Source organism: Podarcis liolepis (assembly GCF_965112155.1).
Source record: "Podarcis liolepis genome assembly, chromosome: 2".
NCBI classification, from domain to species: domain Eukaryota; kingdom Metazoa; phylum Chordata; class Lepidosauria; order Squamata; family Lacertidae; genus Podarcis; species Podarcis liolepis.
In genome coordinates, this window is record NC_139555.1 from 34384883 (window position 1) to 34412785 (window position 27903).

At 46.1% G+C, this 27903-nt stretch overlaps 2 protein-coding genes across 3 annotated transcripts; one reads left to right on the forward strand and one right to left on the reverse strand.

The window, feature by feature from the left end:
• Window positions 1-3679: 3679 nt before the first annotated feature.
• On the reverse strand, window positions 3680-15174 carry ATP5PD (ATP synthase peripheral stalk subunit d). 2 transcript variants are annotated; one of them, XM_083487289.1, is made up of 6 exons: window positions 15017-15174; window positions 14347-14477; window positions 12794-12890; window positions 5146-5217; window positions 4031-4093; window positions 3680-3895 (listed from the first exon to the last, which is right to left on the reverse strand). In XM_083487289.1, the coding sequence occupies exons 2-6, from the start codon at window positions 14466-14468 to the stop codon at window positions 3764-3766; spliced, it is 486 nt and encodes a 161-aa protein (XP_083343415.1). In that variant the 5' UTR covers window positions 14469-14477; window positions 15017-15174; the 3' UTR covers window positions 3680-3763. The 2 variants fall into 2 exon arrangements, with proteins under 2 accessions (XP_083343415.1, XP_083343416.1); XM_083487290.1 differs by lacking the exon at window positions 15017-15174 and having other exon boundaries at window positions 14347-14498.
• A 741-nt stretch (window positions 15175-15915) lies between these two features.
• On the forward strand, window positions 15916-27151 carry KCTD2 (potassium channel tetramerization domain containing 2). The gene is made up of 6 exons (XM_083487266.1): window positions 15916-16387; window positions 17963-18071; window positions 18809-18900; window positions 20108-20203; window positions 21690-21815; window positions 23500-27151. Exons 1-6 carry the CDS (start codon window positions 16082-16084, stop codon window positions 23527-23529), a joined length of 759 nt encoding a protein of 252 aa, XP_083343392.1. The 5' UTR covers window positions 15916-16081; the 3' UTR covers window positions 23530-27151.
• Window positions 27152-27903: the final 752 nt, after the last annotated feature.

A 27903-nucleotide genomic window follows, 5' to 3' on the forward strand; every position in this document is an offset into this window, starting at 1 on the left:
ATAAGAGATCTGAGAGGAGGTATATGCATCATACATTTTAAAGCACATTCCTTACAAACAAAGAATAATGGAATTGTAGCTTACCTCTCACAAGGTCCACCCTAAAAGCCCAGACATGAAATGGTGCTCGAAGCACCTAATCTGCAACAACCTGCTTTCCAGAAGGCTTGTCCAATTGTATTCCCTTTATATATTCAGTCATTCTATCATTTATTACAATATCAATATTGCACGTCTCTGGTTGCAAAAACATTTGAGGATGATATGACACCTGACAAACCCAACGTAAAGAAATCCCAAAAACCAAAACAGGCACAGAAGTCTAACCAAAAGCAAACTCTTAAAAATAAGGTTTGCAAGCAGAGCCTCAGTCCTTATAAGGCTTTAGAGGTTTAAAAGCATGACTTATTTATACTAATGCAGTTTAAGAACTACAGAAATCAACTGGCTTCTCTTGATATTCTCTGTATGTAATACACGCATAAACACCCAGACACGGTCAGCACTTTCCTTCTATACTCCCCGCTGAGAAAGAAAAGAAAAAAATATCAGCAACTTTCTTCACAGATAACAAACGCCAACCACGAAGGGACTCGAACCCTCAATCTTCTGATCCGAAGTCAGACGCCTTATCCATTAGGCCACGTGGTCATCCATGAGGATGCTCTGCAAGAAATCTTCCTTACCTGGTTCATTTCCTGATTCGGGCATTATGTATAAATGGTCCTGCTGAAAACTGCGGACAAAGTCCGCGGCTTATTTCTACCTAGTGCTTAAACTCTCGAAGGCGCTTTTTAAAAAGCAGCAGCGACAAACATCCCATAGAACAAAGGCATACATCGGAACATCAGCTTCCAAAATAATATAAAATATAAAATAGGGGCAGGGTGACGAGAGCCCGGCAAACAAGCAAGAAAACCAACCGAAGTGAGTGGGCATGTTTGCATGATGCTCTGATTGAGCTCCCCTCTTGGATCGTGCCCATTCGACACTCCCCTGGGGTGCTCAGTGCGCGCCTTTACGCTGCGAAGCTTTTCCGCGTCTCCGTTACATCCTGCCCGCATCTCCCCTTGACTCCCAGAATTTAGACGCGCAGCAGCATCAGGAGCACGCATGCACACGACCAGGCAGCCTGGACTCGGCTGAATGAATGCACGTGTGCGATTTTTATCCCGGCAACAGCAAACGGACGTCTCCCTGGTCCGGATCATCACGCTTGTTCATACACATTAGGCGGATCGTGAAGTGTTAAGCCAGGGATGGACCAAAACTTCTCTCCTGGCCAAACACAGCAGGGGGAGGGCAGCACGTGGCGGTGGGCGCGGCCAAGGCAGAAACTGGGTGGGCCCACCTTTCTTTCTTCCCTTAATTTATCCATTCTCTCTTCACCCTCACTCATACACACATCCATTCACAGGCATACCCACACTCTTTCCCTTTAGGTTTCCCCCCCAAAATCATTGGCTCAGGCCATTTGTGGTTATTATATTAGAATATGCAGATTAGGGTGCAATCCTCTGTACACTTACCTGGGACTAAGCTCAATTGTACTTGGTGGTAATTACTTCCAGGTAGATTAAGGTAAGATGTAAAAGACCCCTGACAGTTAAGTCCAGTCGCAAATGACTCTGGAGTTGTGGCGCTCATCTCGCTTTACTGGCCGAGGGAGCTGACGTTTGTCCACAGACAGTAGATTACAGGCAGATTACTTCCATGTATGTGATGGTACTGTCAGTGGGATTTTTCCAAATTGCTTGCCGGTGTATGTTCCACCGAGTAGGGTAAGGAATATGGTGTTGAATCTTTTCCTCTGTGCCTTATTTGTGGCGTTCAGCTTGTTTAATATTTTTAAACATGATGTCAGTCATTACAAGGCAATGCTTCCATTCCCCCTATATTTAGAATTTGTTCTGAAAATGATATCTTTGTGCCTCAGGCCAGACCATGACTGAAAAGAATGTCATTTATATGTGGTATTAACAACAAAAAATAAAAATGGAGTATTAAATTATAAAACCAAATATCTGGTATTTTAGGTTAGTATCTTCTTTTATCGCTGATAAAGTTTCTATGCCTTTCATAGATTCATGGGCATCAGTAATTCAACAATTGCTATCCTCCTTATCACTACCTCTCATGCTGGGGAAAAACCTGGCATTGCTACCACTAGTGCATAAACACAGAACTGGAAGGGGGGCAGGGTTGCCAAGTCATTTCAGAACTTCCACTGAGAAGATGGCTTATATTTCCTGTCTTTCATCAGGTAAACCCTATTCTCCACAATTTGTAATCCATCAAGCTGAACTCCGCCCACCATCTATGGACTATGCCCTGCTAAGTGCTCTTGATGACCAGAAACATGGCCACCCAACCTGTTTTTCATAGGCAGCAAAAGCAGAATTATCATGTGAATCGATCTGACTAGCATTTGGCTCTGTGACTCATGAGTTGCGTAGTACTGGTCTGATCGCAGTTGCACTGATCAAAGCCACAATATTGCTCTATGGCATTGTTAAGGCTTACAAGACTTTTATAGTGGTAATTTCGCTTATAGACCGATTTAAAGATTTATACTTTTATAGCAAAAGGTTTTCAAACAGTTCTTATTGGCAAAGGCCACAAATCTCTCAAAGCTACTGCATTGGTGGCTTGCCAGGTGAACAGTATATCCAGAATGCCACTCCTGGAAAACTCTTGATACTTCTGTGTTTTAGCACTACGGTCAAAAATCCACTCAAAGACAGGCTCAGATATATTAGTCTTTGCTACGTTAATTTTTTAAAAAAGCACCCCGGATAAACATTTTGAAGAACCATTCAGAAAGTTTATTGAGAGTACAGTGTGTGTATGTGTGTGTGTGTGTATATATATATATATATATATATTCAATAGCTCACTTTGTGCCTGGCTCAAGGAGGGGTGGGGTAGAACCTCCTCTCCTTTGTGTTTTTTTAATGTACGAAGTTTGGAACGCACCATGATGCAAAGTACTGGATGCAGGCTGGTGAAAATGAAATTCAGTCACAACAAAAGTTGTCCAAGGCCAATGATCCAGCACATCCTGGTGTTTGTGTTCAGTCTCTTCTGGGTGGGGTCATGCTCACTTTTAAGGATCAATGTATTAGCTCCAGTTCTGTTCCTGAATGCTTAGGCAGCGCCTTTTTTTAGTATTAGCTGTGTGCTAGCTGCACCCTCTTGTGGGGAAGGATGCTCGTGCCAATGTACTGCAGGCGACAATGCAGAGCCTTTCAAACACATTCAGAAACTGCAGAACATAAAAGCCGCATAATTAATCTGGACCGGCCACAAGAATGTGCTACAATGGTGCTTGAAGAACTTCATGGCTTCCTAGCACAATTCAAAAATGTTGGTGTTGACCTTTAAAGCCATCCATGGTCAGTGATCAGAGCACCTAAACAATTGCCCACTCCGGTGTGGGGAGGCCCAGGACTGGGGACCAAATGGGGGTCCCCAAAAAATCAAGTTAAAGTTAGAATCTTGGGCCAGGATTAGCAATTTTAGCTGAACCACTCAGGCTTTCAATCCTCAAAAAAAGAAGTTTAAGGCAACAATCCTACACAGCCTTATTTGGGATCCATACTGAACTCTATGGATCTTATTTCCAAGCAAATATGCACAAATCAATAACAAGAGACAAGACAAAACAAGACTACTAAGATTCCTGTAGAATTACTTTATTTAACATACTCCCAGGGATTCTAGAGTTGATGGTTATGGCAAAGTTCTTTTGGATAGACAGCGCTTACAATTCAGCAATAGGCCTGTGTGGCCAAAATGGGTATTTTTCTTTGTCCAGCCTACTTCCTGGAAATGCCTCTTGGAAATCTTCTATTGTCATCTGATCAAAAGGAATCATGCTTCTAACCTTCTGAAGCTTGAAAAGAAAAGACAATAGCCCATCATTAGTACGTTATGAAGAAGACTACTTAAAATAAAAAGAACAGCTCTTTATTAGGAGAGTGCAACATGGTGGAGCAGACTACTTACACCACGAAAATCACCAACTTACCTCTTTCTCATGCTCAACAACACGTTGCTTAGAGGCTTGTATGAAAGAAGCAGCACTCTTGTCCTGCAACACAGCAAATTATTCGCTTCACATATTAGTGACATTAATAATAATATTATTATTCATTATTTATACCCCGCCCATCTGCACCACAAACTGCATTTTCTCTTGCCTATAATAATGCAAACTATCACCTTGAGGCTTGCAGCCTTGCATTAGACATGCCCCTACATTCCAGTTATCTTACCCCTTTCCAGTTTGGGTTCAGGCCTGACTTTGGGACAGAATTTAGTCTTGGGCGCTCCAATAGATGACCTCCTTCAGGGCAGAGACAGGGGGAGCACAACCCTATTAATTCTTCTGGGTTTCTCAGCTGCTTCTGATATCTTTGGCTACAGTATCCTTCTGGACCATCTGTGAGTAGGGGGGTATTGCTTTATGGAGATTTCACTCCTACTTACAGGGTCAGTTCCAGAGAAAAGTATTGGTGACTGTGTCTTGACACCCTGCCAGTTAATCTGTGGGATGCCCCAAATCACAATTTTGTCCCCAGTGCTATCTTCAGGAAGCCACTGTGGGTGCTTATTAGAAGGCTTGGGGCAAGGTATCTTGATGATATCCAGGTTTATCTCTCAGTAATATCTGAACAAGCCCTAGACTACGACCAGGATGCAGTCATAGGCTAATAAACTGCAAATGACTCTTGGCAAGACAGAGACCCTATGCGTAGCCAGTTCCCAAGTCTGGGAATTGTGTTGCGTACAGACTCTGGATGTGGTTGCCCTCTCTCTGAAGGAGGTATATAGCACGGGAATGTTCTAGATCCGCTGCTAGCAGTGGTAGCCCAAGTGACCTCGTTGGCTCAGAGTAACCATTAACAACTTTGGTTGGTGCATCAACTACAATAGTTTGCGGACAAGGATTGCTTAGAGATTACTATTGCATTAAGCAATATAAAAACTGTATAAATAAATACCAGCAGAGGAAAATCAGAAGTATTGCCGATCACAAGCGGAATATAGTAAGTAGTGAGCAGGGAATAATGCCTAACACAATTTACCGAAGTGGGATACACAAAATATAACTGAACAAAGGCACAAAAAAACCACACTTACAGCCTCTTTTTCTTGGGCATCTATCTTAGCTGTCTGGGTATCCACAGGCTCAGGAATCTTGAGTGCTTTAAACTGTGAAATTTGAGGGGAAAGTATTTTAAATGTGTTTCGTCCAATTCTGTCAGTGACATATATACAGTCAGAGATAACTTTTCCAAGTCCTGTCTGTTTCCCTTTAGTTGTAAGAGGTCCTTAACTCAGTCATAGTGTATGATTTGCACTTTCTAGCCTCCCAGTTCAATCCTCTCCATCCGAGTGTGGGTCAAGACCAAATGTCCGGTCTAAAGTAGACGGCTACACTGGGAACAAGCCACCTGAAAGCCTAGCAGATTACTAACAGAAATTAGCTGATTTTACAGAGTTTGCTTGCCAGCACCCAAGTCATTTCACAGTGAATGACAGTTCTCATACAGATACTGCAAATGCACACCATCTATAATTCATTCTTAAAGCGTTAACATGTTTCAATGTCCTCTAAATTCTCTGGATTGCATTTTCATACATTTATCACTGTTCCACATGAAGAAAGCCAGGCATTCATTCATTCATTCATTCATTCATTCATTTTATTGGATTTATATACCAAAGTTGTCTGGAGCCATCTATATTGATACACATACTTTCCCGGTTCATAACCAACAAAAAATAAAAATCAGCATGATTGTTGCTTCAAGTTTAGCTTTTCTAGCCTATCCACAAGGCAGAAGTTGGTGGGAAATGTACTAATTGGCTAAAGACAAGAAAATGCTGTTGCTGTTTTTTTATGAGCACAACACCATGCAGCTACAACATTGGTGCCAAATTGCCCAGAAGGAAATAATTACTATACCCAGGGTGATTTCTATTATTATTATTTATTATTTTTATTAATTGTGTCAGAGCTGCTTGAAGATCCTAGCTCACAGAGGATCACGCTAGCCAGCGGTCATTAAGTAAAAGTCTTTATTGAATTACAGTTTCCATTCTCACGCTGCTGCGCGCAACTCTACGCCTAGTGGCTAGGTCGGCGAAGCTCCGTCTGAGTCTCCGCCCCGTGTGCACCAACTTAATATCCTAGCCTTGCTCCACCTTTTCCGCCTGACTGTCCTCCTCTGGGTCCCTCTACCCCCCGGGGCTTCTTCCTTCCGGGATTCTTCTGACGCTGACCCGGACCCTCCTGCCTCCTTGCGCCGGGCTTTAGGACCTGGTTCCCTTTCGGGGCTGCTTACTGCGCCGCCTTCCTCTGCATTTGAACTTGGCGCGCGCGCCCAACCTTCCACTTTCCTCTTAACCGTTTCTTCGCTCCCCGATGGAGGTGTGGCCACTCCTGACTCATGCCCTCCCTCCTGTGGTGAGCTGCCAGCGCTTCCCCCCTGGCTCCCTTCCTCTTCCCTGCTTCCTGGCGGCGACGCTGGTCCTGATTTCCAGCTGCTCCCCCCTGAGTCCCCTCTGGCTCTATCTTCCCGGGGTGCCCCCCTAGACTCCCCCCTTGCCCTGGCCACTGGTGCTCCTTTCTGTGAATCCTCTGATTCACTGGAAAGACTAGGAGATCGCGGGTCGTCGTCATCACTCATCTTTTCTTCTGCCTCCTCCCCTTCGCTCTCTGTTTCCTCCCTTGCCCGTGCCTCTGCTCCTAAACCCCTGACATCCATCCCCCCCTCGAAGCCCCCCATTCCCCCCTCCCCTCCTTCCGGTGCTGGAGCTGGGGGCTGCTGTTGCAAAGGGACGAACGTCGGATATCGGTCGCTTCCCGTGGCGGGCCTCCATCTGAACTCTCCCGGGTCTTCCTCCCTGCTCTCGTCGACGACGGTCACCTCCGCTTCCATCTCTGTGCCGCCGTGCTCGAAACCAGGGTCGTCCCCGAAAATGTCCATGTCCGTCTCTCCCTCACTTCCTCCTGGCGGCGTTGCTCGTCCTGAGCATTCCAGCCACTTTCTGCGGAACTGCTCCTCTGGCCTATCGTCCCACCAATACGAGGGTTCTGAGGCAGATCCCGAGGGTGACCCCTCCGGGGAACGGACGTCTCGTGTCGGTTCCTCGTCCGAGTCGAACCCCCGGAACGTGCTGGCCGAAAGCGTGGGCGTGAAAAGCCAGTCGTCGAAAAAGTCTGCTGGCATAGGTCTATGTGGGAAGAGGGCATGAAACTCGTCTTTGAGCAGAGGTTCGTCTAAGGCGTAGCCCGGCACCCAGCTGTTCGCACTGGCCGGGGTGCCCTCCTTGGCGAGAAAGTATTCTACCCCCTCTTCCCCCCATCTGGAGTCCAAAATCTCTGTGACTTCGTTGATGCGCTCCTTCTGTGCCACTCCCGCGTGCCCTGTTCTGTCTCTGGCCGGACTCGGCGCCGTTCCGGGTTCCTGGAACCTGTGCGGTGCCTTGTAGGGAGTGAGCACCGATCTGTGGAATACCGGATGCATTCTGGAACCCTCCGGAAGTGCCAGTCTGAAAGCTACCGGGTTGACCTGCTCTTCGACTTGGTAGGGCCCCAGTTGCTTATGCCCTAGTTTCTTCTTGGCCAACGACCTGGCCGGCACTGCGTGGGCTGCTAACCAAACCCAGTCTCCCACGTGGAGCTCTTCTCCAACCCTTCTGTGCTTGTCTGCTTGTACCTTGTATGCGTGCTTGGCCAGCTCCAGGTGGCGCCTCAGCTGATCGTGGACTTCCTGCAGCTCCGACGCGAACGCATCTGCTGTCTGCGGCTCCCCCTCCCCCATTCTTTCCAGTCCCGGGAAGGTTCTGGGGTGCCTCCCGTTGTTGGCGAAGAACGGCGTGACCCCCGTGGACACGTGCTTCGTGTTGTTGTAGGCGAACTCGGCAAGCGGCAGGTAATCCACCCACGTCGCAGGCTGTTGATTTGCATAACATCTCAGGTACTGCTGCATGATGGCATTGACCCGTTCCGCTTGCCCGTTGGTCTGCGGGTGTCTCGCCGACGCCAGGTTGATCTTGACGTTCAGGAAGCCCATCAGCTTCTGCCAGAAATTCGAGATGAACTGCCGCCCCCGGTCGGACAGAATAGACCGTGGCAGACCGTGAACCTTGAACACGTGGTCTATGAACAGTTTGGCGGTTTGCTCCGCCGTGGCCACCTTAGCACACGGAATGAAATGCGCCATCTTGGAAAACAGGTCCACCACCACCAGCACTGCCGTCTTGCCCCTTGAGCTGGGCAGATCCGTGACAAAGTCCAGGGCCACCCTTTCCCAAGGTTCGACCGGAGTTTGCAGCGGTTCCAACAGTCCGGCCGGCGGTTTGTGCACCGGTTTGGCCCTCTGGCAGGTGTCACACCTCGCCACGTAGTCTGCGACCTCCCCTCTCATTCCAGGCCACCAGAAATCCCTGGCTACTAATTCCACCGTCTTCTCCTTGCCAAAGTGCCCGGCCGTGGGCGCGTCGTGCAGCTGCTGCAGCACCTTGGCTCGAAGTTCGTCTCCCGGCACGTAGATGGCCCCTTTACGGATGAGCAATCCATCTCTTAGCTGGAAACCGTCGGCCGCTGCCTTGCCCCTTTGCACCTCTGCCATCTTTGCTTGTGCGAAGGAGTCCCCCTGCAACGCTCGTCGCACCGCCTCCAGGTCCACGTTCGCCGCGGCGCACGCCCACACTGTTGGTGCGAAGATGTGCATGGCGGCCGCTGGTGTTGCGTCCTCCAGATACTGTGGCTTACGGGAGAGAGCGTCTGCCATGATGTTGGTGTCCCCCGGGACATACTCTATTCGGAAGTCGAAGTTTGCAAAGAACTCAGCCCAACGTATCTGCCTCTGGTTCAGGAACTGTGCCGTGCGCCAGTGCTCTAGATTCTTGTGGTCCGTGCAAACCTGCACCGTGTGCTTGGCGCCGATCAGAAAGTGCCTCCACGCCTTGAACGCTGCGTGAATGGCCAGCAACTCCCTGTCCCAGATGGTGTAGTTCTGTTCGGACTTGCTGAGCTTCCTGGAGTAAAACGCTCCCGGTCGCCACACCCCCTGCGGGTCTTTCTGCAGCAGGACCGCCCCCACGGCTCTGTCCGAGGCGTCTGTCTCCACCCTCATCGGCTTGCTGGGGTTGACATGAAGCAGCTGCTCTTCCGACGCGAAGAGACGCTTGAGTGCCTGAAAGGACTGCTCCGCCTGCTCTGTCCAAACGAACTTCTTTTTCTTGGAGCTAAGCGTGTCAGTGATGGCCGCTGTCTGCATAGCGAAGCCCTTGATAAACTTGCGATAGAAGTTCGCAAAGCCGACAAACCGTTGGACCTCCTTCCGGTTGCGCGGACTCTTCCAATCCAACACCGCTCGAACCTTGGCGCTGTCCATGGCGAGCCCCTTGTCAGACAGCTTGTAGCCCAGAAAATCCACCTCCGGCACGTCAAATTGGCACTTCTCCAGCTTGGCGTAGAGCCTATGTTGCTTTAGCCTGCTCAGCACTTCCTTGACGTGTCCGTCATGCTCCTGCCGCGACTCCGAAAAGATCAGGATGTCATCTAAGAAACAGACGCACGTCTTGTAGAGAAGTCCTGCCAACACGTGATGCATAAACGCTTGAAAAACGTGGGAGCCATTTTGCAATCCAAAAGGCATAACTCTATATTCGTAGGTCCCCAGTGGCGTGAACATGGCTGTCTTCCACTCATCTCCTTCCCGCATGCGAATGAGGTTGTACGCCCCCCGCAGGTCCAGCTTGGTGAACACTCTGCCCTTCCGTACCTTTGCGAGGAGGTCGTCAATACGGGGCATGGGGAAGTCCGATGGCCTAGTCAGACTGTTCAAAATCCTGTAATCCACTACCAGTCTTTTTTGGGGCGTGTCCCGCTTCTTAACAAAGAATACGGGACTGCCCCCCACTGCCCTGGACTCCCGGATGAAGCCGCGTTGCAAATTATGATCAATGAACGCCTTGAGTTCTTGCAGTTCGTCCTCTGACATGGAATACAGTTTCCCTTTAGGCAGCGCCGCCCCCGGCAGCAGGTCAATTTTGCAGTCATATGGTCTGTGAGGGGGTAGCCTGTCTGCCTCCTTCTCGCAGAAAACTTCCAAAAATTCAGCGTACTTGTGGGGAATCGCTTGCAGCGTGCCTAGCAGCAGCTGTGACTCCTCTTCCTCTCCTTCCTGCCTGGGCACGATGCAGTGTTCAGCACAAAAGGAAGAGCCGAAGGTCAGCTGCCTCTGGTACCAAGCCATCGCTGGGCTGTGCTTGTCCAGCCAACTCATGCCCAATACAATGGGCGTGTCAGATAGTTGAGTGACGTTGAAGCTGATGATTTCTCTGTGATTCCCAAGTCGCATCACCATTGGTGGCGTCTGCTTCACCACTTGCCCCCCGAGCAGCTCCCTGCCATCCACCGTGACAACCTGCAGGGGCAGTGTGGCCGGCAGCAACTGCACAGCGTGCCTGTCGACAAAGTCCTGCCCTATAAAGTCCGCATTGCTGCCTGAGTCAATGGTGATTGGTACGTCCATGGTGATTCCATTGGGCAGCTGGAGAGACGCTGTGAGCCTCACTACTGGTTTGGGCGGGAGGGGGTTCACGGGCTGTAAAATCTCTGGGGACTGCGTCACTAACACGTCTGGCTGGGCCCCAGTGCCTCTTCCTCCAGCCAGACAGCCTCGTTTCCCTGCTGTGGTCCTCCTTGCTGTGTTGCTGCAGTCACCATTGCTGAGGCTGCAGTGAACTTGTGGGGCCTCTGGGGACACTCTTTCGCCATATGCCCTGGCTCCTCACAGACGTAACACTTCCTGTTCCCTCTAGGAGGCTTCGCTTTCACTGCTGCCGGTGCTAGGGCTCTGGCTGCTGACTGAGCCCTTGCACCTCCCACCTCCATAGGTTCGGCTCCTCCTCCTGGCGGAGGCGTGGATTGCGCCCGCGCTGCTTCCCTGGGAAAGAAGGAGGGGCCCCCGGCTGGTTCGCGCCCTCCACGCCCTTCGTCCCTGTTCCACGGACGTCCTTCCAGCCTCACCCCCACTGCCAGTGCCCTCTGCACGACCTCCTGGGTGGTTCGGGGTCTCTCCCCCCTCGCTATCTCATCTTTAATCGAGTTGTGCAGCCCCTCCCAAAAGAGGTCTCTTACAGGAGCCGAATCTCTGTCCCATTCCAGGGCACTGACCAAGGCGAAAAAGCGGGCATGATACTGCCTGACGCTGGCCCTCCCTTGTCTCAGCCCATGCACCTCCTTCCGTGCAAGATCCACGTCAATACTTGATAAAAAACACCCATCCATTGCTTTAATAAAGGCATCTGCATTCTGTAGCGCCGGATCCTTATCTCTCCATAAATTGCGTAGCCATGCTCTCGCATCCCCATGCAGATGGGACATGATGAACCCCACTCTCTCTTGTTCATCTCTAAAGTCTTTATGCAGCAGTTGCAGTGCGCACAGTACGTCGGCTCTAAAGTTGGGATACTGTTGCAGGTTCCCATCGAAGTGAGAGACCAGCCCGCCTGTCCGTCTCGCCAACCCAATTCCCTCCTGCCGGGGTGTCTGCTTTGTCAGCACGTCTAACCTGACCTGGAGATCCCTGCAGGCTGCGGCTGCCTCCTCCTCTCTTTTCCTGGATGCGAGAGCCTCGGCGTTCAGTTGTGCCACCGCGTTTCTGAGTTCCTCTATCTGCTGCTCAGCCGTCATGTCGTCTGCCGTTCGTGAGCTCGCTAGTAGGCACCTGTGTCTCTCCCCTCCTTTGGGGCTGTAGATGCCCACAAGTTGAGACGGAGCTTACTGTCAGAGCTGCTTGAAGATCCTAGCTCACAGAGGATCACGCTAGCCAGCGGTCATTAAGTAAAAGTCTTTATTGAATTACAGTTTCCATTCTCACGCTGCTGCGCGCAACTCTACGCCTAGTGGCTAGGTCGGCGAAGCTCCGTCTGAGTCTCCGCCCCGTGTGCACCAACTTAATATCCTAGCCTTGCTCCACCTTTTCCGCCTGACTGTCCTCCTCTGGGTCCCTCTACCCCCCGGGGCTTCTTCCTTCCGGGATTCTTCTGACGCTGACCCGGACCCTCCTGCCTCCTTGCGCCGGGCTTTAGGACCTGGTTCCCTTTCGGGGCTGCTTACTGCGCCGCCTTCCTCTGCATTTGAACTTGGCGCGCGCGCCCAACCTTCCACTTTCCTCTTAACCGTTTCTTCGCTCCCCGATGGAGGTGTGGCCACTCCTGACTCATGCCCTCCCTCCTGTGGTGAGCTGCCAGCGCTTCCCCCCTGGCTCCCTTCCTCTTCCCTGCTTCCTGGCGGCGACGCTGGTCCTGATTTCCAGCTGCTCCCCCCTGAGTCCCCTCTGGCTCTATCTTCCTGGGGTGCCCCCCTAGACTCCCCCCTTGCCCTGGCCACTGGTGCTCCTTTCTGTGAATCCTCTGATTCACTGGAAAGACTAGGAGATCTCGGGTCGTCGTCATCACTCATCTTTTCTTCTGCCTCCTCCCCTTCGCTCTCTGTTTCCTCCCTTGCCCGTGCCTCTGCTCCTAAACCCCTGACAAATTGTTATTATTATTATTATTATTATTATTATTATTATTATTAATTTCCTGCCCTTCACCCTAAGGTCCCAGGGCAGGTTACAACACGAAAACACAGTATTAAAAGCAATTTAAAACAACTTACAATTTAAAAAGGTAAGGTGGGTCCTAAAAATACACACTAGACTGTGTGACATGCAGTGCCTCATTTAGATTCAGAAACACTTGAAGTAGCATAACACAACCTCACCTTTTTCTCAAATTCATCTACCATGGCCTTATCAGCAATTGCAGTCTTGTAAAAAGCCCAATCTATAGCTGGGGGGTTCTCTGGCAAAGAAGCAAGCCTGTTTAGATGAAGGAAAAGTACACTTAGTACAACTTCAACAAGTTTTCATGCAATTCTTCGTTCTGTAGCCATCTCCCATTATTGTCACCCTCCTTAAGGATAGCTAACCATAACTGCCAATGTTCTCAGCTATTCAACAGCAATAATGAACCTTGCAAGATTCATCATACACACTAACAAAGACTGGCGAGTTAAGTCCAAAATAGTAGACTGATACACTTTTGCCAGAAGCTGATAAAAGGGTTTTGTCAAATCTTAAGGCAAAGAACTAAACTTCAGTCAAGGCACAGAAACAGCATGTGACATCTCAAATCTTGCTAATGTCAATCAGATAGATTTTAACCATATCAGTTACAGTGGGCGACAGGGGACCAGAGGCCTTGGGACTTTTTCCAGTCTGTGCCCTTCAGCAGACCATACACCCCTCATTAGTCCAGCTCTGCATCTGAGTCCTTTTGCCTGGCTGGAATGCATCCTTGAACAACAATACTGTATGTCTCTTACTTACCTGGATGAAAGATAGTGAGACATATGTATAGAAACCTCTGGCTTTTTGCATGCCTGGAATGAAGCCTATTGTAAAAAGATTAGAAATACACCCAATATTCCACTTACTTTTGCATCTTACTCCACCCACCATTGGAATGAAGCCCCCAGGAGATGATGCCTAATATATTGCAGCCCTCCGGGGGGGGGGGGAGGGAGAGATAGACACATCTTCCTTTAACATTTTGCTTATCACAGAAATATACAGAATATAATCTGCAGCAGAAAGGACCGCCATAAAGTTGCCAAAAAGAACAAAATGAAATTTGTGTATCACTTTAATAGGCTGATCTCAGCAACAATGAATGGAGCAGAGAGCTGTGGCGTATATGGCAGGGGCTGAAGAACCCTTTTGGCCTGGTGGGCCGGATTATCATGACACCAGGGAATTGGCACCTATCAAAGAGCCTGCTCAGCCCTAAACACTGCACTTCCCAAATGCCCAACAAACAGGTGGTTGACAAGTGATTGAGAAGTACTGTGTCCAGGCCTAAGCAAGCTTCACAAGCTCTGTTCTTGGCACTTAGAAAGTGCCGGGCCAAAGGTCTACAAAGCGCTTTGCGCACTGCTTCCCAGACACTTGACAATCAGCTGGGTGCCAGGTGCTTGAGAAGTGCTGCACACAGGATATTGCAGGTTAGTGTGGCCTGCCCAAAATAGCATCACAGATCAAATGTGGACTGCAAGCTGGAAGTTTCCTACACCTGGTATATAGATTAACAAACAAGTGACTGGTTCAAAGTAATTTGTAAAGATATAATCAAACAAGGCATTCTATTAACTTATTACTGCTAGCACATAGCCTGAACGCATCAACCTTGCACAAATACCAAGGCATTTGACACAAGAAAAAGTGAAATTAGCAAACATAGCTCCACAGTGCCCTTTGCACACTGGGACATACTCACTTGGCTGCCAGAGAATCACTGCGTGTTTTCAGGGCATTAAACATGGGCTTCTGGTTGGGAGGCACTCGCTCAGCAAATGCCATCCAGTCTACTGCTTTCAGAGCAAATCTGCGGGCAGCCATTGTTACTTTCTAGAAAATAATAAAGCAGGAAGAAAGCTTAATAGGGAGAAAATAATCAGAACACTAGCTGAGCAGCAAAAGCTATAAGGGCTAGGGAAGGGTCAGATGAGAGACAAACAGAAGAATGGTTCAGTTTCATTAAAACAATAATCCAATGAGGAGTTCACACCAGCACACACTTACCTGGGAGTAAACCCTATGAATTCACTACTTTATTTTCAAGTAAGCAAAATAGAGTTAGTCTGTTGAACTCACGCCATTCTTTTCATTCAATAAGGGGGGGAGAAGAAATAAATTAATGCGGATTCTACTTTATTAAAGATGGCAGCGATGTAGCTTCTACAATTATATAGGCTTCTGCTTGCATGTTAAAGGCGCAGCCAAAGGCAAACCAACTTGAACATTAAAAGGACCTCTGCTAGGACACCAAGGAATCCCAGCGCCGCGGACAGAAGGTGAGGGAATAAAGAACAGAAAAGGCCCGTTAACACCACAATATTAGGAAACAGACAACAGGGTCCCCCAAAGGACGGCCGTATTCCACTCACCTTCAGCAACCCTTCACCCCCACGATACAGAAGTCGCCGGAAACGTCCTCCCGGAAGGAGAGCCTGACCGTCATCGCCGTGACCAATCAGGACCAGCAACCCGGGAAATAGTCTGCGGCACCCTCAGCACCATAGATAGCGGAAAACATAGACTAGTAGCACACGCCTCCATTTTGGGGCAGTTAAGGGAGGCAAAAGCACAGCATGCAAAGCAATGGAGGGCAAGGCGCGGTCACCAATTGCCTTGCCACTCACAATCTAAGGGCCATAACAGGCTCGGTTTTTTCAGTCGGGCAACTTGCAAATATATGTACTGTATAGGGGAAGTCATTTTGACGGGAACCACTGACTGCCCCCCCCCTAAATTAACATTCACATTATTTATTCCACAGAGAGGATTAATTGCTTCTTTGGGCGGGTAAGGAAGTGGGAGAAGCACCCGCTGCTGCCCAATCACAGTTTCAATTAAATCCTGTATCTTCTCCTCTTATCAGCTGTCACTTTCATCACGTTGACAGAGCAGGGAAAGGGGATTCGAAAATAAGTAAGAAGTCTCCTCTGCAAGTGCCGTTCTGCAACTTTTATGTATCTATGGTATAGGTAATCTAGGAACGAAGTTTCTGTTTCCTTCCTGGAATCCTGTTTCCTCCAATGCCTTGTTCTGTTGGAGACTTTTCCCTTTAAATAATTTTATATAATTTAAATTTAATTAACATTAAAATTAATTAAATTAAAATCAATTTAAATTAATTTAAATAATAGTTATTATTATTCTCCGCTTCTGCTGGCTACCTCCAGCATTACTATATAATGGTAAACGAGGAGCATGTAAGGCCTCGGCGGCGCTCAAAGTGGCCTCGGCGGCTGTTGCACCCAGAGAACGGTTGGTGACCCGGAAGTGACCTTTCCTCCCGGAAGTCCGGCTCTCCCTGTCAGCAGGGACTGGGGTGATGGCTTCCGAGCCCAGCCGAGCGCAGCTCCAGTTTCTCCGACCTGGCCGTTGAGCTGGAGCGACCGTTGCCCGTCTGCCTGCCGTAGGCCCAGGGGAAGAAACCGTAGCCCAGAATGGCGGAGCTGGTGGCCGGAGAAGGGCCGCCGCGGGGCCGCACTCCCAGCCCGCTCCCGGGGCCGCCCAGCCCGCGTCCAGCCGCGGCGCCCGCTTGCCCGCCGCGCAGTCCGGAGCCGCCGGCGCCTGAGAGAGCCGGGTCGGGGGGCGGCGGGAGCAGCAGCAGCAGCGGGGGCTCCAAGTGGGTCCGGCTCAACGTGGGCGGCACCTACTTCGTGAGCACCCGCCAGACTCTCTGCCGAGAGCCCAAGTCCTTCCTCTGCCGCCTCTGCTGCCAGGAGGGGCCCGAACTGGGCTCCGACAAGGTGAGTCCGGTGGGTCCATGTGGAGTGGCAGCGCTGACCTCTTCCTTCCTTAACCGCCCGGCCCCTCCTGGGACGCTTTCCTAGAACGACGGCATGTTCTCCGCACCCCGGTAGCCCTCATACCCTCCGTCTCGTCTCCTTCCCGCTGCGATCACTGGAATAATAGGCTTGTTTCCACGCATTTAAGCCTCTTTCACCCAATGCATTTAAAGCAGTCCCCCACCCCACCCCACCCCAATCCTGGGAACTAGAGGCTACCCCTCACAGAGCTACGGTTCTCAGCACCCTTAGCAAGCCACAGTTCCCAGGACACTTGGCAGGGTGTGTTTTTGCAGACATCAAAGCTAACCAAAGCCTTGATGGGAACTCCTCAGCAAAAAAAGAAGGATCCACACAAAAGGGGCATTGCTCCCGTTGCATGTGGCAGTTGGGTGCCTGCCCACTTCAGTGACAGTTTATAGCCCCTCTAGTGGTTTCTGTGTTGACCCAACACTTCCCTGTAAGTAGTAATTTCAATATATTAACTATGCAGTCATTAAACAGGTGCTGTACTCTTATTCATCAATAGTGTGGTCTCTGCTTCTGTTTTAGGGAAATAAGAAAACTGAAAAGCTTTAATCTTGTGTGCAAAGTGAAAATACTTGTGAATAGGGTGGTTTCTTTCAGCAGATAATTGCTGAGAGTGTTTAAATACTGTGGAAGATTCTGAGCGCTCTGTAAAAGACATTATTTTAGAATAGAACAAAAGCCATTTCCCAGAATAATTAAATCAAAGTCAGAATGGGTAAACTCTGTTTCTTATTTATAGCTTCCTTGGTGATCTTAAACAAACAAACAAAACATCTGAGCACGTAGTCAAAGGAATTGATTGCACTGCACCACTTGTGTTCAGCAGAATCTTTTTTTCTTTTCTTTTTTACCATTACTAAAGAGTGATCTGAGTTGATGTTTGCTTGACACATAATAGAAGTCAGTTTGGATTAGACTGACAGTTTAGATTGGCAAAAGTATTTCTTAAGAATTCAGTTGCAAAAGTTAGGGTTGTGCTCATTTTTGTTTTTGCTGCTTGTCATTGTCATATCATGACAATTCAGGAGCCGATCTCACTGATTTTTAGGAGAATGCCGCTGATAGATGCAAGAACAGTTTATTTCAAGTAAATAAGCGTATGATTAAGTGATTAGGTGAATCGCCTTATGTAGGTGGTACCCTACCTTTTTTAATTATATCATGGTGTCATCTTACAGTAAAGGTAGGCATAAAAAGCTTTTGACGCCAGAGTTTAGAAACCTGCCAGTACTGTTTTCCCATCCACCTCCACTACTTCAGTAGAAGATACCCATAGTCTCCACCATAACCATGACAACATGTTAAATCTAACTTCTGTCTTTTGTGGATGATTCAACTAGTTTAAAAGAGCCCACTGGTTTTCCTGAGAACGGTAATTCTTTGCAGAGGACCAAATTCTCAACCTTTATAAGACTAGTCTCCCCCCACCCCCCCAAGCCAAATGTCTTCATTCCATTGAATTGTCCTTTTTAGCATCAGAATCTGACACTGGTGTATCTCCAACAGGATGAAACGGGGGCATATCTCATTGATAGGGATCCCACATATTTTGGTCCAATCCTGAACTACCTCCGGCATGGAAAACTCATAATAAACAAGGAATTGGCAGAAGAAGGTAAGAAATGGAGATTGTGGTGCTTTGTCTGACTTGGGCAAGGTAAAAATCAATCTATATCCTTGAAAACCATAGGGAAGCTTAATGGATGTTGGCCACATTTCAGCCCAGAGCTAGTGCACTTAAGCCCATTGAAATCCATGGTCTTGAGTGCATTGACTCCTGTGACTGAGCGAGGCCTTGGTCAGCATCTTTCTGTGTCATAAGACTGTGGTTTATTTTAGATTGACCTATGGAGGAGGTGTACAAAACCAGCTTTATTCATGGAGGCACATTATTCTGATGCAACTATCTCATACAAGGCATTCTGATAATAAACATCAGTGGCATTTTGTATTAACTTGTTGTTTTTCATTGAAGTGTGGTCTGCAAAAGCAAGCTCCTTTTTGTGAAGAGCTTCAAATGGAGGGAACACATCTTCATGAATCCCCAAGTTCTAGTTTTCTGCTCTTCATGAAATAGAAGTTTTTGCAGCTGTTTGTGGTCACATTTTTTTCCTAATCTTTGCCTTTGTTTTTGCTCTTGCAAATTGAGATTCTGGTAGTATAACGTTTGTTGATCTGCAGATTAATTATTTAGGTTTAAATATATACAGTATGCAAAAAAATAATTCTGCAGTGTCATAGGCTTCAGTAATCTGCGCAGAAGACTTTGGGGTTAGCACAATATTGCTTCTAGCATTCTTCCCTTTTTAAGGCTAACAATCTTCCTAACTGCACCCCCCTTCTCATTCTTAGGTGTGCTGGAAGAAGCTGAGTTTTACAACATTGCATCTCTAGTGCGGCTGGTGAAGGAGCGAATACGGGACAATGAAAGCAGAACTTCTCAAGTAATGCATGTTAAAGAAAATAGAAGGGGGGGTTTTTTGTAACTGGAATCAAGGGCAAATCTGTGCTTAGCCTTCCCTTATTTGTGGTTGTGGTCAACTGCTAGTCTCTCCCTGTGACATACACTTTGGAGAAGGGGGATGGATTTCTTTGCTGCTATGATGGGCTTTTGTAGAAAATCCAAGCAGCGCTTCAGTGCTGTTTCAGTCTGCAAAAGCCCAGCAAGAAGGAAAAGAAGCCACACATCCTTTCTTGTCCCAAGTTCTTGATGGAGGAAAGGAGAGGTGTTTTCTCTTCCTTGCGCTGGGCTTTTGCCAAAGGTGCCAACAAGGACCTCACTGCTCCTGCTGGACCTTTGCAGGAGCTGACAGAAAGGGAGACAAAGCAGCTCTTCGCTCACCCAAATACTTCATGAACTGCTGGGAAATGAGGGGGAAGGGACAGCAAAGAATGCTCCCTTGTGTGACACAATATTTATTCATTTATTTATATTTAAAGGATTTGTATCCTGCTTTTTGGGAGAACCTCCTCACAAAGTAGCAAGCACCATGTGGAACATTACAAGCACAGTTTAAAGCTTTTTATTTTACAGCAACTCAAAAAATCCAGTCAGCACAGCTGTAAAATACATTATGAACATTAATTGCCTGCATACAAATCACTTCATAAAAGCAGCAGAGAACAGATGTGAATTCAAAACCTGTTTGAAAATTTGTAGGGGAGTGTTTTTACATGCTGAGTGGGATACATTCTGACTATTACAGGTTCTGCCAGGTTAAAAATGCTGAAGAGAAGGGCAGTCTGGGTCACTTTCCTATCATTCCCAGAGACACTATATTACTGTACTTTCATTTGAGTCATTTGTAGCAGTCTGTTGCCATGATGCCTTTATCCCGTCCCAATATGCACCAGTTTTTGATGCAATGTATCCTGGCTATCTCCATACCTACACTTCTATACACCTACCTCCCCGGGGTTATTTCTGGCTCCTAGATTTTCAGCAAAACTTGCCACATGTCTTTTTTGATGGTTGGGGAAAGCATGAAATGTCCTTTTGAAACATTTCTAGTGGTGTGTGTTCTCAGGAATCAGCAAGGACCTATGACACTAATTTCCTTGAAGCTAAGCCTCTTTAAACAAGCTACCACTACTTGGCAAAGCCACAATGTTAATTTCTAACTTATTGTTTGGTTCCCCTTTGTGTCCCAGGGACCTGTCAAGCATGTTTACAGAGTCCTGCAGTGCCAAGAGGAAGAGCTCACCCAGATGGTGTCCACTATGTCTGATGGATGGAAATTTGAACAGGTATCCAGTGCTAAAGAATACTTTCCTATCCGGAAGAAGGGGCCCAATTCACAAGGCTTATATAATGGCTAATCTTCCACCTCTATTATTTGTTATTGATTGGAAGGGGCTGTCAACAGCTTAGTGAATAATGAATGCTTTAGTGGGTTTTCCTTTCACCTTTTCAGAATCTAGAGAATATGGGAATTCTCATGGAACATAAATTGTACCTAGTCTGCTGGTGCCTGGAGAGAAGTCTGATCACTGAGTCTCTAACAGATAATTGCTGATTATCTTCTAGGGTAGTCTGATTACAAGCCTCTGCCCATTACCTTTCCTCACTCTTCACTTTAGTTGATAAATGCTGTCAGCCTTGAATCTGTTGACTGATGCTAATCTTGCACTCAATAAATAAGTGCACAACTTGCTGGGCCCAGTCTTTTGCTATGAGAGATTGTGGCAGAATGTGCTTTGACTAATGCTTCCAGTCTTGTTAGGTTATTGGTTTTTTATTTACTTCTGGTTTTATGCATTCTGGTCAGTTGAATTTCCTCTTAATGAGGAGGAATTCTTTTTTATTATATTGAACCATCATTAGGGGGCTCTGTCGGACTTCAGGTTTTTTGCCTAAGAAAATGCATTGTTTGGGGTATGGATGGATGGCAGCTTCCCACAATTCTGATTTGGGGTACTGTAGAGCTTCACTTGGAAGTATGAAAGTCATCGTACTGATGAGCTGGTGACTATCATTTTTTCCCATCTTGGAAGCTTGTTTGTTCAACTCAAGTAATCCTTATAGGCTAAACAACCAGAATTAGTCCCTGTCTTCTCTATCTGTTTTTATAATACTGTTTTTTGCTACTTTTCCATAATGCTAAAGGTTTTAAAAAATATTAAGCTGCCTAGAAATGCTTAGTTGGATACAACTCAGTCCTAAATTCTTCATTTCCTTGTTTGGTGTTTCCTAGATGCATCTGTGGCCTTTTTCATTTTGGGGGGAAAAATATTAGTGTGTATATTTTAAAATCGCACTGGTGGAATTTTAAGTAATAACAAGAAGGAGTGCAATAGCTTGACAGAAAATACACATGGATTGCTTGCTGGTTTTGTGAATCACAGCATTTCAGGGGCTCAGACTAGAGTATGGATGTGTCCTTAAACCTTCTAAAAGTTAAGAAGGAATATAAAGGTGCAGAGTGCTCTGTCTTGTACTCTTTAATGCTTTCTCCTGCAGATCTGTATTTGATCACTGTGAGAGACTAGATACAGATCAAGATCATATTTTAGTTCAGTGATGGGAATCCTGTATCTTTCCACATGTTGCTGAATTACATTTTTCATCACAATTGGCCATTTGTTATACTATCTGTGAATGATAGGAACAGGAGTGCAACAACATCTGGAGAACCCCAACCCATTTTAGCCTAGTATTTTAAGGCTAATTCTATACTATTCCTTGTTTATTGCTGCTTCTAACTTTTACATTCTCTTGTTTTTATTACATTAGCTAATCAGTATTGGATCTTCTTATAACTATGGAAATGAAGACCAAGCAGAATTTCTATGTGTTGTGTCCAGAGAGCTCAATAACTCTACCAATGGCATAGTGATAGAGCCTAGTGAGAAAGCAAAGGTAAGGAACCTGCTTGCGATTGAATTCCTTGAGGATCACATTAATGTTTCTGAATACAGAATGGAATAAATACAGAAGGCAGCTTGCTTTTGATGTTGCAAGGTGTATAGTTCCTGTTAGTCAGAGTTTTGTCAATAATAATAATAATAATAATAATAATTTGTATACTGCCCTGTACCTGTAGATCTCAGGGTGGTTCACAACATAAAATTCTAAGATAAATGCAATACCCTACAATTAGAAATTGTGGAAGTATAACAATAAGCCACTGAAATGAGGGAGGCAAAAATGTACAAGGGTGGTGGTAGATATTTCCTAGTGTATTGGTCAGTTAATTCTGAAAATATCTGGTAAAGAAGGTGTCGCGCTTTCAGTATGTTCTCCTAATGGTAATCTTTAGAAACAGTTCCTCTCCCTGCTTCCATCTTCCGTAAAGTTTCTGAAAGAGTCTCTGGGAGCTTTTAATCTTTCAGTTCAATGTCTGCTAAGAAGTAAATCTTGTTGGTATCAGTGGGGTTACTCCAGATAAGTATGTATAGGATTGCAGGTTCAGAGAGTCTGGTCTTCTCTTTAGCACTGTCACCAACTCAAATTTGCACAGAACATGTGTAATGTAGTGCTGCATAAAGGGGTTGGCAAGGACCATGTTAACATTTCTGAATATATTTGTGCTATAGGGTTGTATCTAATGGTGCCTATTTGACAATAAGGCTTCCGTCCATGGAACAGGGAGGGGAGTAATTTTCAGTAGTTCCTCCTTCCACCCACAGCCCTCTAAGCACATATTCTACATCTGCTCAAGAGGGTTGGAGGACCCTCTTAGAATATTGTGGGGGTTTTTTGGTGGGGGGGGGGCAATAAGGAGACTGCAGACGTATTGCTGAAAATGGTTTCCCTCCCCATTCCATTGATGGAACCTTTGCTGTCAGCTGACAGACACCATTGGATACAACCTGTAGCCTCTGTCACTAAATCTTACATTGATCTGAAAAGTGAAGGGAGATCGAGAGAAACTGTGGGTTAAGATAAGGGATGGGTTATAGCTCCGTCCCAGGTTCAATCCCCAGCCCTTCCAGGTAGGGCTGGGAGAGAATCGTGCCTGAAACTGTCAAGTTGCTGCCAGTCAGTGTAGGCAGCACAGAGCTCATAGACCAGCTGTTGTTATACGGCAGCTTTCTATGTGACTGCATCCACAAATATTCACAAGCCACACAATGCTGTAGTGTTAGAACAACTTAAAAGCTGATATAGTCCAACTATTCCCAGCAGTTTAATCCATGAAACAGAAGCTTAAAACTGATGATGAAATCTACTTAAAGTGTAGCACAAGTAGTGAGCTGGAAGGGCCAATATGTAGGCAAAGGTGCCTACAAAACTATACATGTATTATTAGACAGAACCAGCTGCCAAAGCACAGCCCAAGTATGCCTCAAAAGTCAAATATTTTAGCATGGAGCTAAATAATTCAGTTTAGCAATAACAAAGAACCTAACCAGCTAAGGGTTTATTTTGTAGAGTATTTAGCCTCCTGTAGTTAATAATTTTTTCCTATAATACCCTGGGTGAGAAGCCAGGTGCTAAGTACTATGGTACAAAGTTCAGATTTTTCCTTCTGTTTCTTTCCCCCTCTATTGCAATAAGTTCTAATCATGTTGCTGTTGTCTTGGTGCTTCTCTCCCCACAGATTCTTCAGGAACGAGGATCACGGATGTAATCTAAGCATCTAATACTTTAAAACTCCCAGATGTCAAAAGGGCAATCTAGCTGGGCAGAGCATTTTTCCTGCAGTCCAACCTTGCTTTTGTACAGTAATCAAACTAACACAAAGCAAAGCTGAGCCTGTCCTGCCAGTAGAAAATTAATCCTGGTGAAAACCAAAGGCTCATCCCACTCCAGTTACAGAAGATGAAGAAAGAAGAGAATCTTCCAGCCAGATAGCCCCCTTTACTCCACTAACTCTGTTTCTTTTTATTTCTGTCTTGGCACTGATGTGATTTATTTTTATTTTTATTTAATTGTGTTTTTGGCTCTCTTTAGAGAGGGCTAAAAGTGAGGGCTGCCCAGATTCCTGGGCTCTTTTAAGATATCCCAGGCATCAGTGGTCTGGACTGATGACTGAGGAGTTTGGTTTAATGGTGTCATTTTTAAAGAAATTTGTAACACGCTTTCCCAGATCTGATGAAAATGCATTTGAAAGTAAATGTCTAAACCAAGAACATTCCTGCCCCCCCCCACCAAAAAAACAAAAACTTTTTAATTTTTGTTTTGGATTCGTTACTGACTCAGATACCTGTTAGATGGGCAATTTTTAATTTGGGAGTGGGTGGGGTTATGTTTACCATGGGGCCTTGGCTGAAGGGTTTTTCTTCAGATAACACTAAAATATAAGCTCTGAGCATTTCTCACAGTGTGGTTTGGTCATCGCCATTCACACATCTTTAAAAATATGCTATTTCTGCAAATTTCAAATCCATTTCTACTATCTCTTAAATGTCAGAGGAGCGTGGCAACGGGGCTTATGTCCCGTTTTTTTCCTGCCAGAGCCTGGAGTATAGTCCCTTGACTAACTTTAAAGTTGCTCTTTGATCTGGAGGATTTGTCCCTGCCAAGTTCAGCTTTGCCTTGTCTTGTATTCAGCAGCATGAAAAGACCCCCTTGTTCGTCCTGCATTAAGAGCAGGTTTTCTTTGTACTCTTAGTTACTTTGGTAGGCTTTAACAACTCTTTATCCAATACATTCAGGGACGGAGGGTCCCTTATTTACACATGGTGATTCTGCACTTTCAATCCTCCACCTCCTTTTATTGTATTATCTTACCCAAAATAACTAAGTGGTATTGCGGGGGGTGGGGAGGGGTGGTGATGAAAGTTGCCAAACTGTTGTGATTTTTTTTTTCTTGTCCAAAGTGGTGTGTGAACTTCTGTAATGTTTTTTTTTTTCCTTTGGAATGCCTTGAATGGACGTGAAAATGTCGTGCCTCTCTTCTGATCTTAGCCAAATGGGACTCACTGATCTTGTCGGTGAACTTGTGCCATCCCTAATCAGTGAAATGTCCCCTCCTAGTTGTTGGTAAATGGGAATCCCTTAAGCATTTGCTGCATGGTACCTCCCCTCCGTATCCTGGCTTTGTTCCTTGGGAGTCATCTTGACTTCTGGGCCTTTGAGATAAGCCCCAAAACATACCGAACCAAAGTTTCAGAAAAATTGAAATGCTTTGGTGTCCCTTGGCAATAATCAAAGCTCTCCGCTTACAATCCGAAGACCCCTTATATACAAATTGATGTGTTTGGAATTTTCCACCAAGGAATTTCATTCACTGTGTCTTCTTTATGTTTTATAGTGTGAGTTGATGAGGCTTCGTTCTATTTCTTCCTTAAAAGTGAAAAGGGTGGGGTAGAAGGACAGTGCGTGAAGTTTGGATGGGGACGTTAAAGGCCTCATCGCGGATAAAATGCATGGAGTTTAAATCAAGTTTGGCACTTAATTCCCCGCTGCCCCACATCCTCCATCGTTCTTCAGTTTGTATGTGCATATATCACTGAGCTTCCCACAATGCACCTCCAGAGAAGTTTTGGTAGGTTAAGGGTTAGAATAACATGTCCTAGTTCAGTCTCTATTACAAGAAGACTGTACCAAAGGTCTTGAGGTCAGTCGGTGGCTGCTGAGACTCGACTGGCTCCATATTGTGTTGAAGTAAACCAACATTCCAGTCCTGCCCTGCCCTTCCTGTTTATAATGTGTTGGTATTGGCATGATTAGACTGTACGTCTTGGCTGGATCTAACTAACACTGTGATGTGTACATAAACCCCTATCTTGTACCTTCAGCTGTTGTCAGTGTATGTCCACAACTGATAAATAATCGGGTGTGTATGTGCTGCGAGGAAGTATAAGAACTGCAGATATATATTTATATATATAGCATTCACATATACCCTCATAATCTCTCGTTCTCAGGGAGGAGGCGAGAGTGGGCAGTGGTGCTATGAACTAGTTGAAAGAAAAACAGGCTGACAATGCCAAGAGTAGCTGCCATTTCCAACATGGCCTAACCCAACTCATTCCCCACCTTGCTGGGCACGTAGCAGTGTTAGGTTTGCTTGGAAGGAGACCTTACTGTGTAGCTTTAGTTAATCAAAATGAATACCTCATTGCTTTATTTTATAGTCACCAAAAAACACCATGCATGGGGAAGCCCCATTAGAGGAGTGCCTGATGTCAGGATAACAGACTGGATAAATAAGACTCATTCTGTTGCCCATATTGTGCCATTGGGAATGGCTCCATTGGAATCTGGAGGAAAACCAGATTGTGAGATGAGCCGTAACTGGCTTGATGCAATGCATTACAGCGGGATTGCAGTTAAACTTCTCTGAGAAGCAGTGTTTCTGCCTAATAAATGGGGTAGTCCTATCCTATATACTCCACTTGCTGCTGACAACTAGTGAGCGTTTTTCAGTGGATTTTAAGTTCTTCACTGGAACACAATTGCCTTCTCCCTACCTTTCCTTGTTGAGTATTCTCAACTAAAGTAATTAAATTCGTTGGGACCCTCCCTGGAGTGGTGAGCTGTTTAGCTGGAGATAGAAACAGTATTAGGGATTGGAAAAGCTATTGGCTTTCCTAGTATAAGGGCTTGAAATCCAGCTGCGGCAAGACACCATTCTAGCTCATCCATTTGTGATGTTCTTTCCCCACAAAGACAGGTCACCTCCAGGCCCTGTTAATCTCAAGAACTGGCTTCCATTTTCTGCACCAGTTTTATCTCTGCCTTTATTAGCAACAGGGCTTTTCCTTCCATTTGCCTTTATCTCTGTCCAAACATTATCTCCTAAACTAAAAGCTGGAAAATAAGTAAGAACCCTGTTTCCCCCTGCAGAAGGCAGTAAATGAAAAGAGAGGAGCAAATGATTGGATGGGTGTTTATCTAGGTGATTTGCATCTCTTGAGGAGGTTTCCTTTAAAACATTAGCTAGCCCCTGGGGACCAGTAGCAGGTCCAGTTTCCCAGTGGCCAATTGTTCCGTTACAGCAAGGTTGGAGCTAACCTCTTAAAAGTGTCTTTGTTTCTGCACATTTTTAATCAATTTTTCTCAGGGGTGACTGAGTGGTCCGAGGGGAGGGGGGTTTTCCACAAGGGGGTGGGGGTTGGCTCCTCGGACCTCCGCAGCTGCGCCGTGGGCTCCTCACCCTCAGGTTTTGCCTGCAAACCTTGAGGTTTTGTACAGTTCGTCACATGTCAGTGCCCTTTGCTACTGTTTCTCTTTGTTTATTAAATGTGTTTGAATAATAATGGAGATGCTGTGATTTTTTTTTTCCAATAAAGATTCTGACATGACGAGCATCTGAGCTATTTTCTTACGCCCTACAACTCTACCTGTAGTAAAGAGAGCTTGGGAGTGTCTTTCACGTGTGTTTTCTGTGTCACAAAGACTGCAACAACTTCTAACCTGGAAGCAATAGCTTTTGCTGGTCAAGGTTCTGTTGCTGAAAGCTTACAGGCTCTTACACTTTACCCAAACTCTTGCATGAGAACAGAAAATGCTGTCATCAAAGGGAAGACACCTAATGTCTGTTCACACACTGCCTACTTAAACAAGACAGAAATGTAAGGGTGAAAGCAGATCCATTGTCATGGGTTTAAGATACTACCTTGTAGATAAAAAAAAGTTGGGGTCCTCATTTTTAATACCGGAAGGTGCAATTTTGTATCATTTTTATGTTTTCATTGTTGTCCAAAGGAGACTTGCATCTCAGGCCATTGAGAATTAAGGGTGCTAAAATACTAATAATGAGGTGAGGTGACTTCTCTGATCATTCAAAAATAAGGAGTTTGAAAGTTACGAGTCCACTGTTCTCTTATTTTTCTTCTGAATCTTCCAACATTCAACTTCATTAGATGTCCATGTGTTCTAGTATTATGACAGGAGTATATATATACACACACACACACTTCTTCCATGTCATGCATAATTTCTAACACTACAATTCTACGATACTTCCATGTCGCTGCTTATTTTCCTTTTCTCTGAAAAGCCCCAAATGCTGTAACTTTTTATCACAGGAATTTAGCCATTCCCTTGATAACAC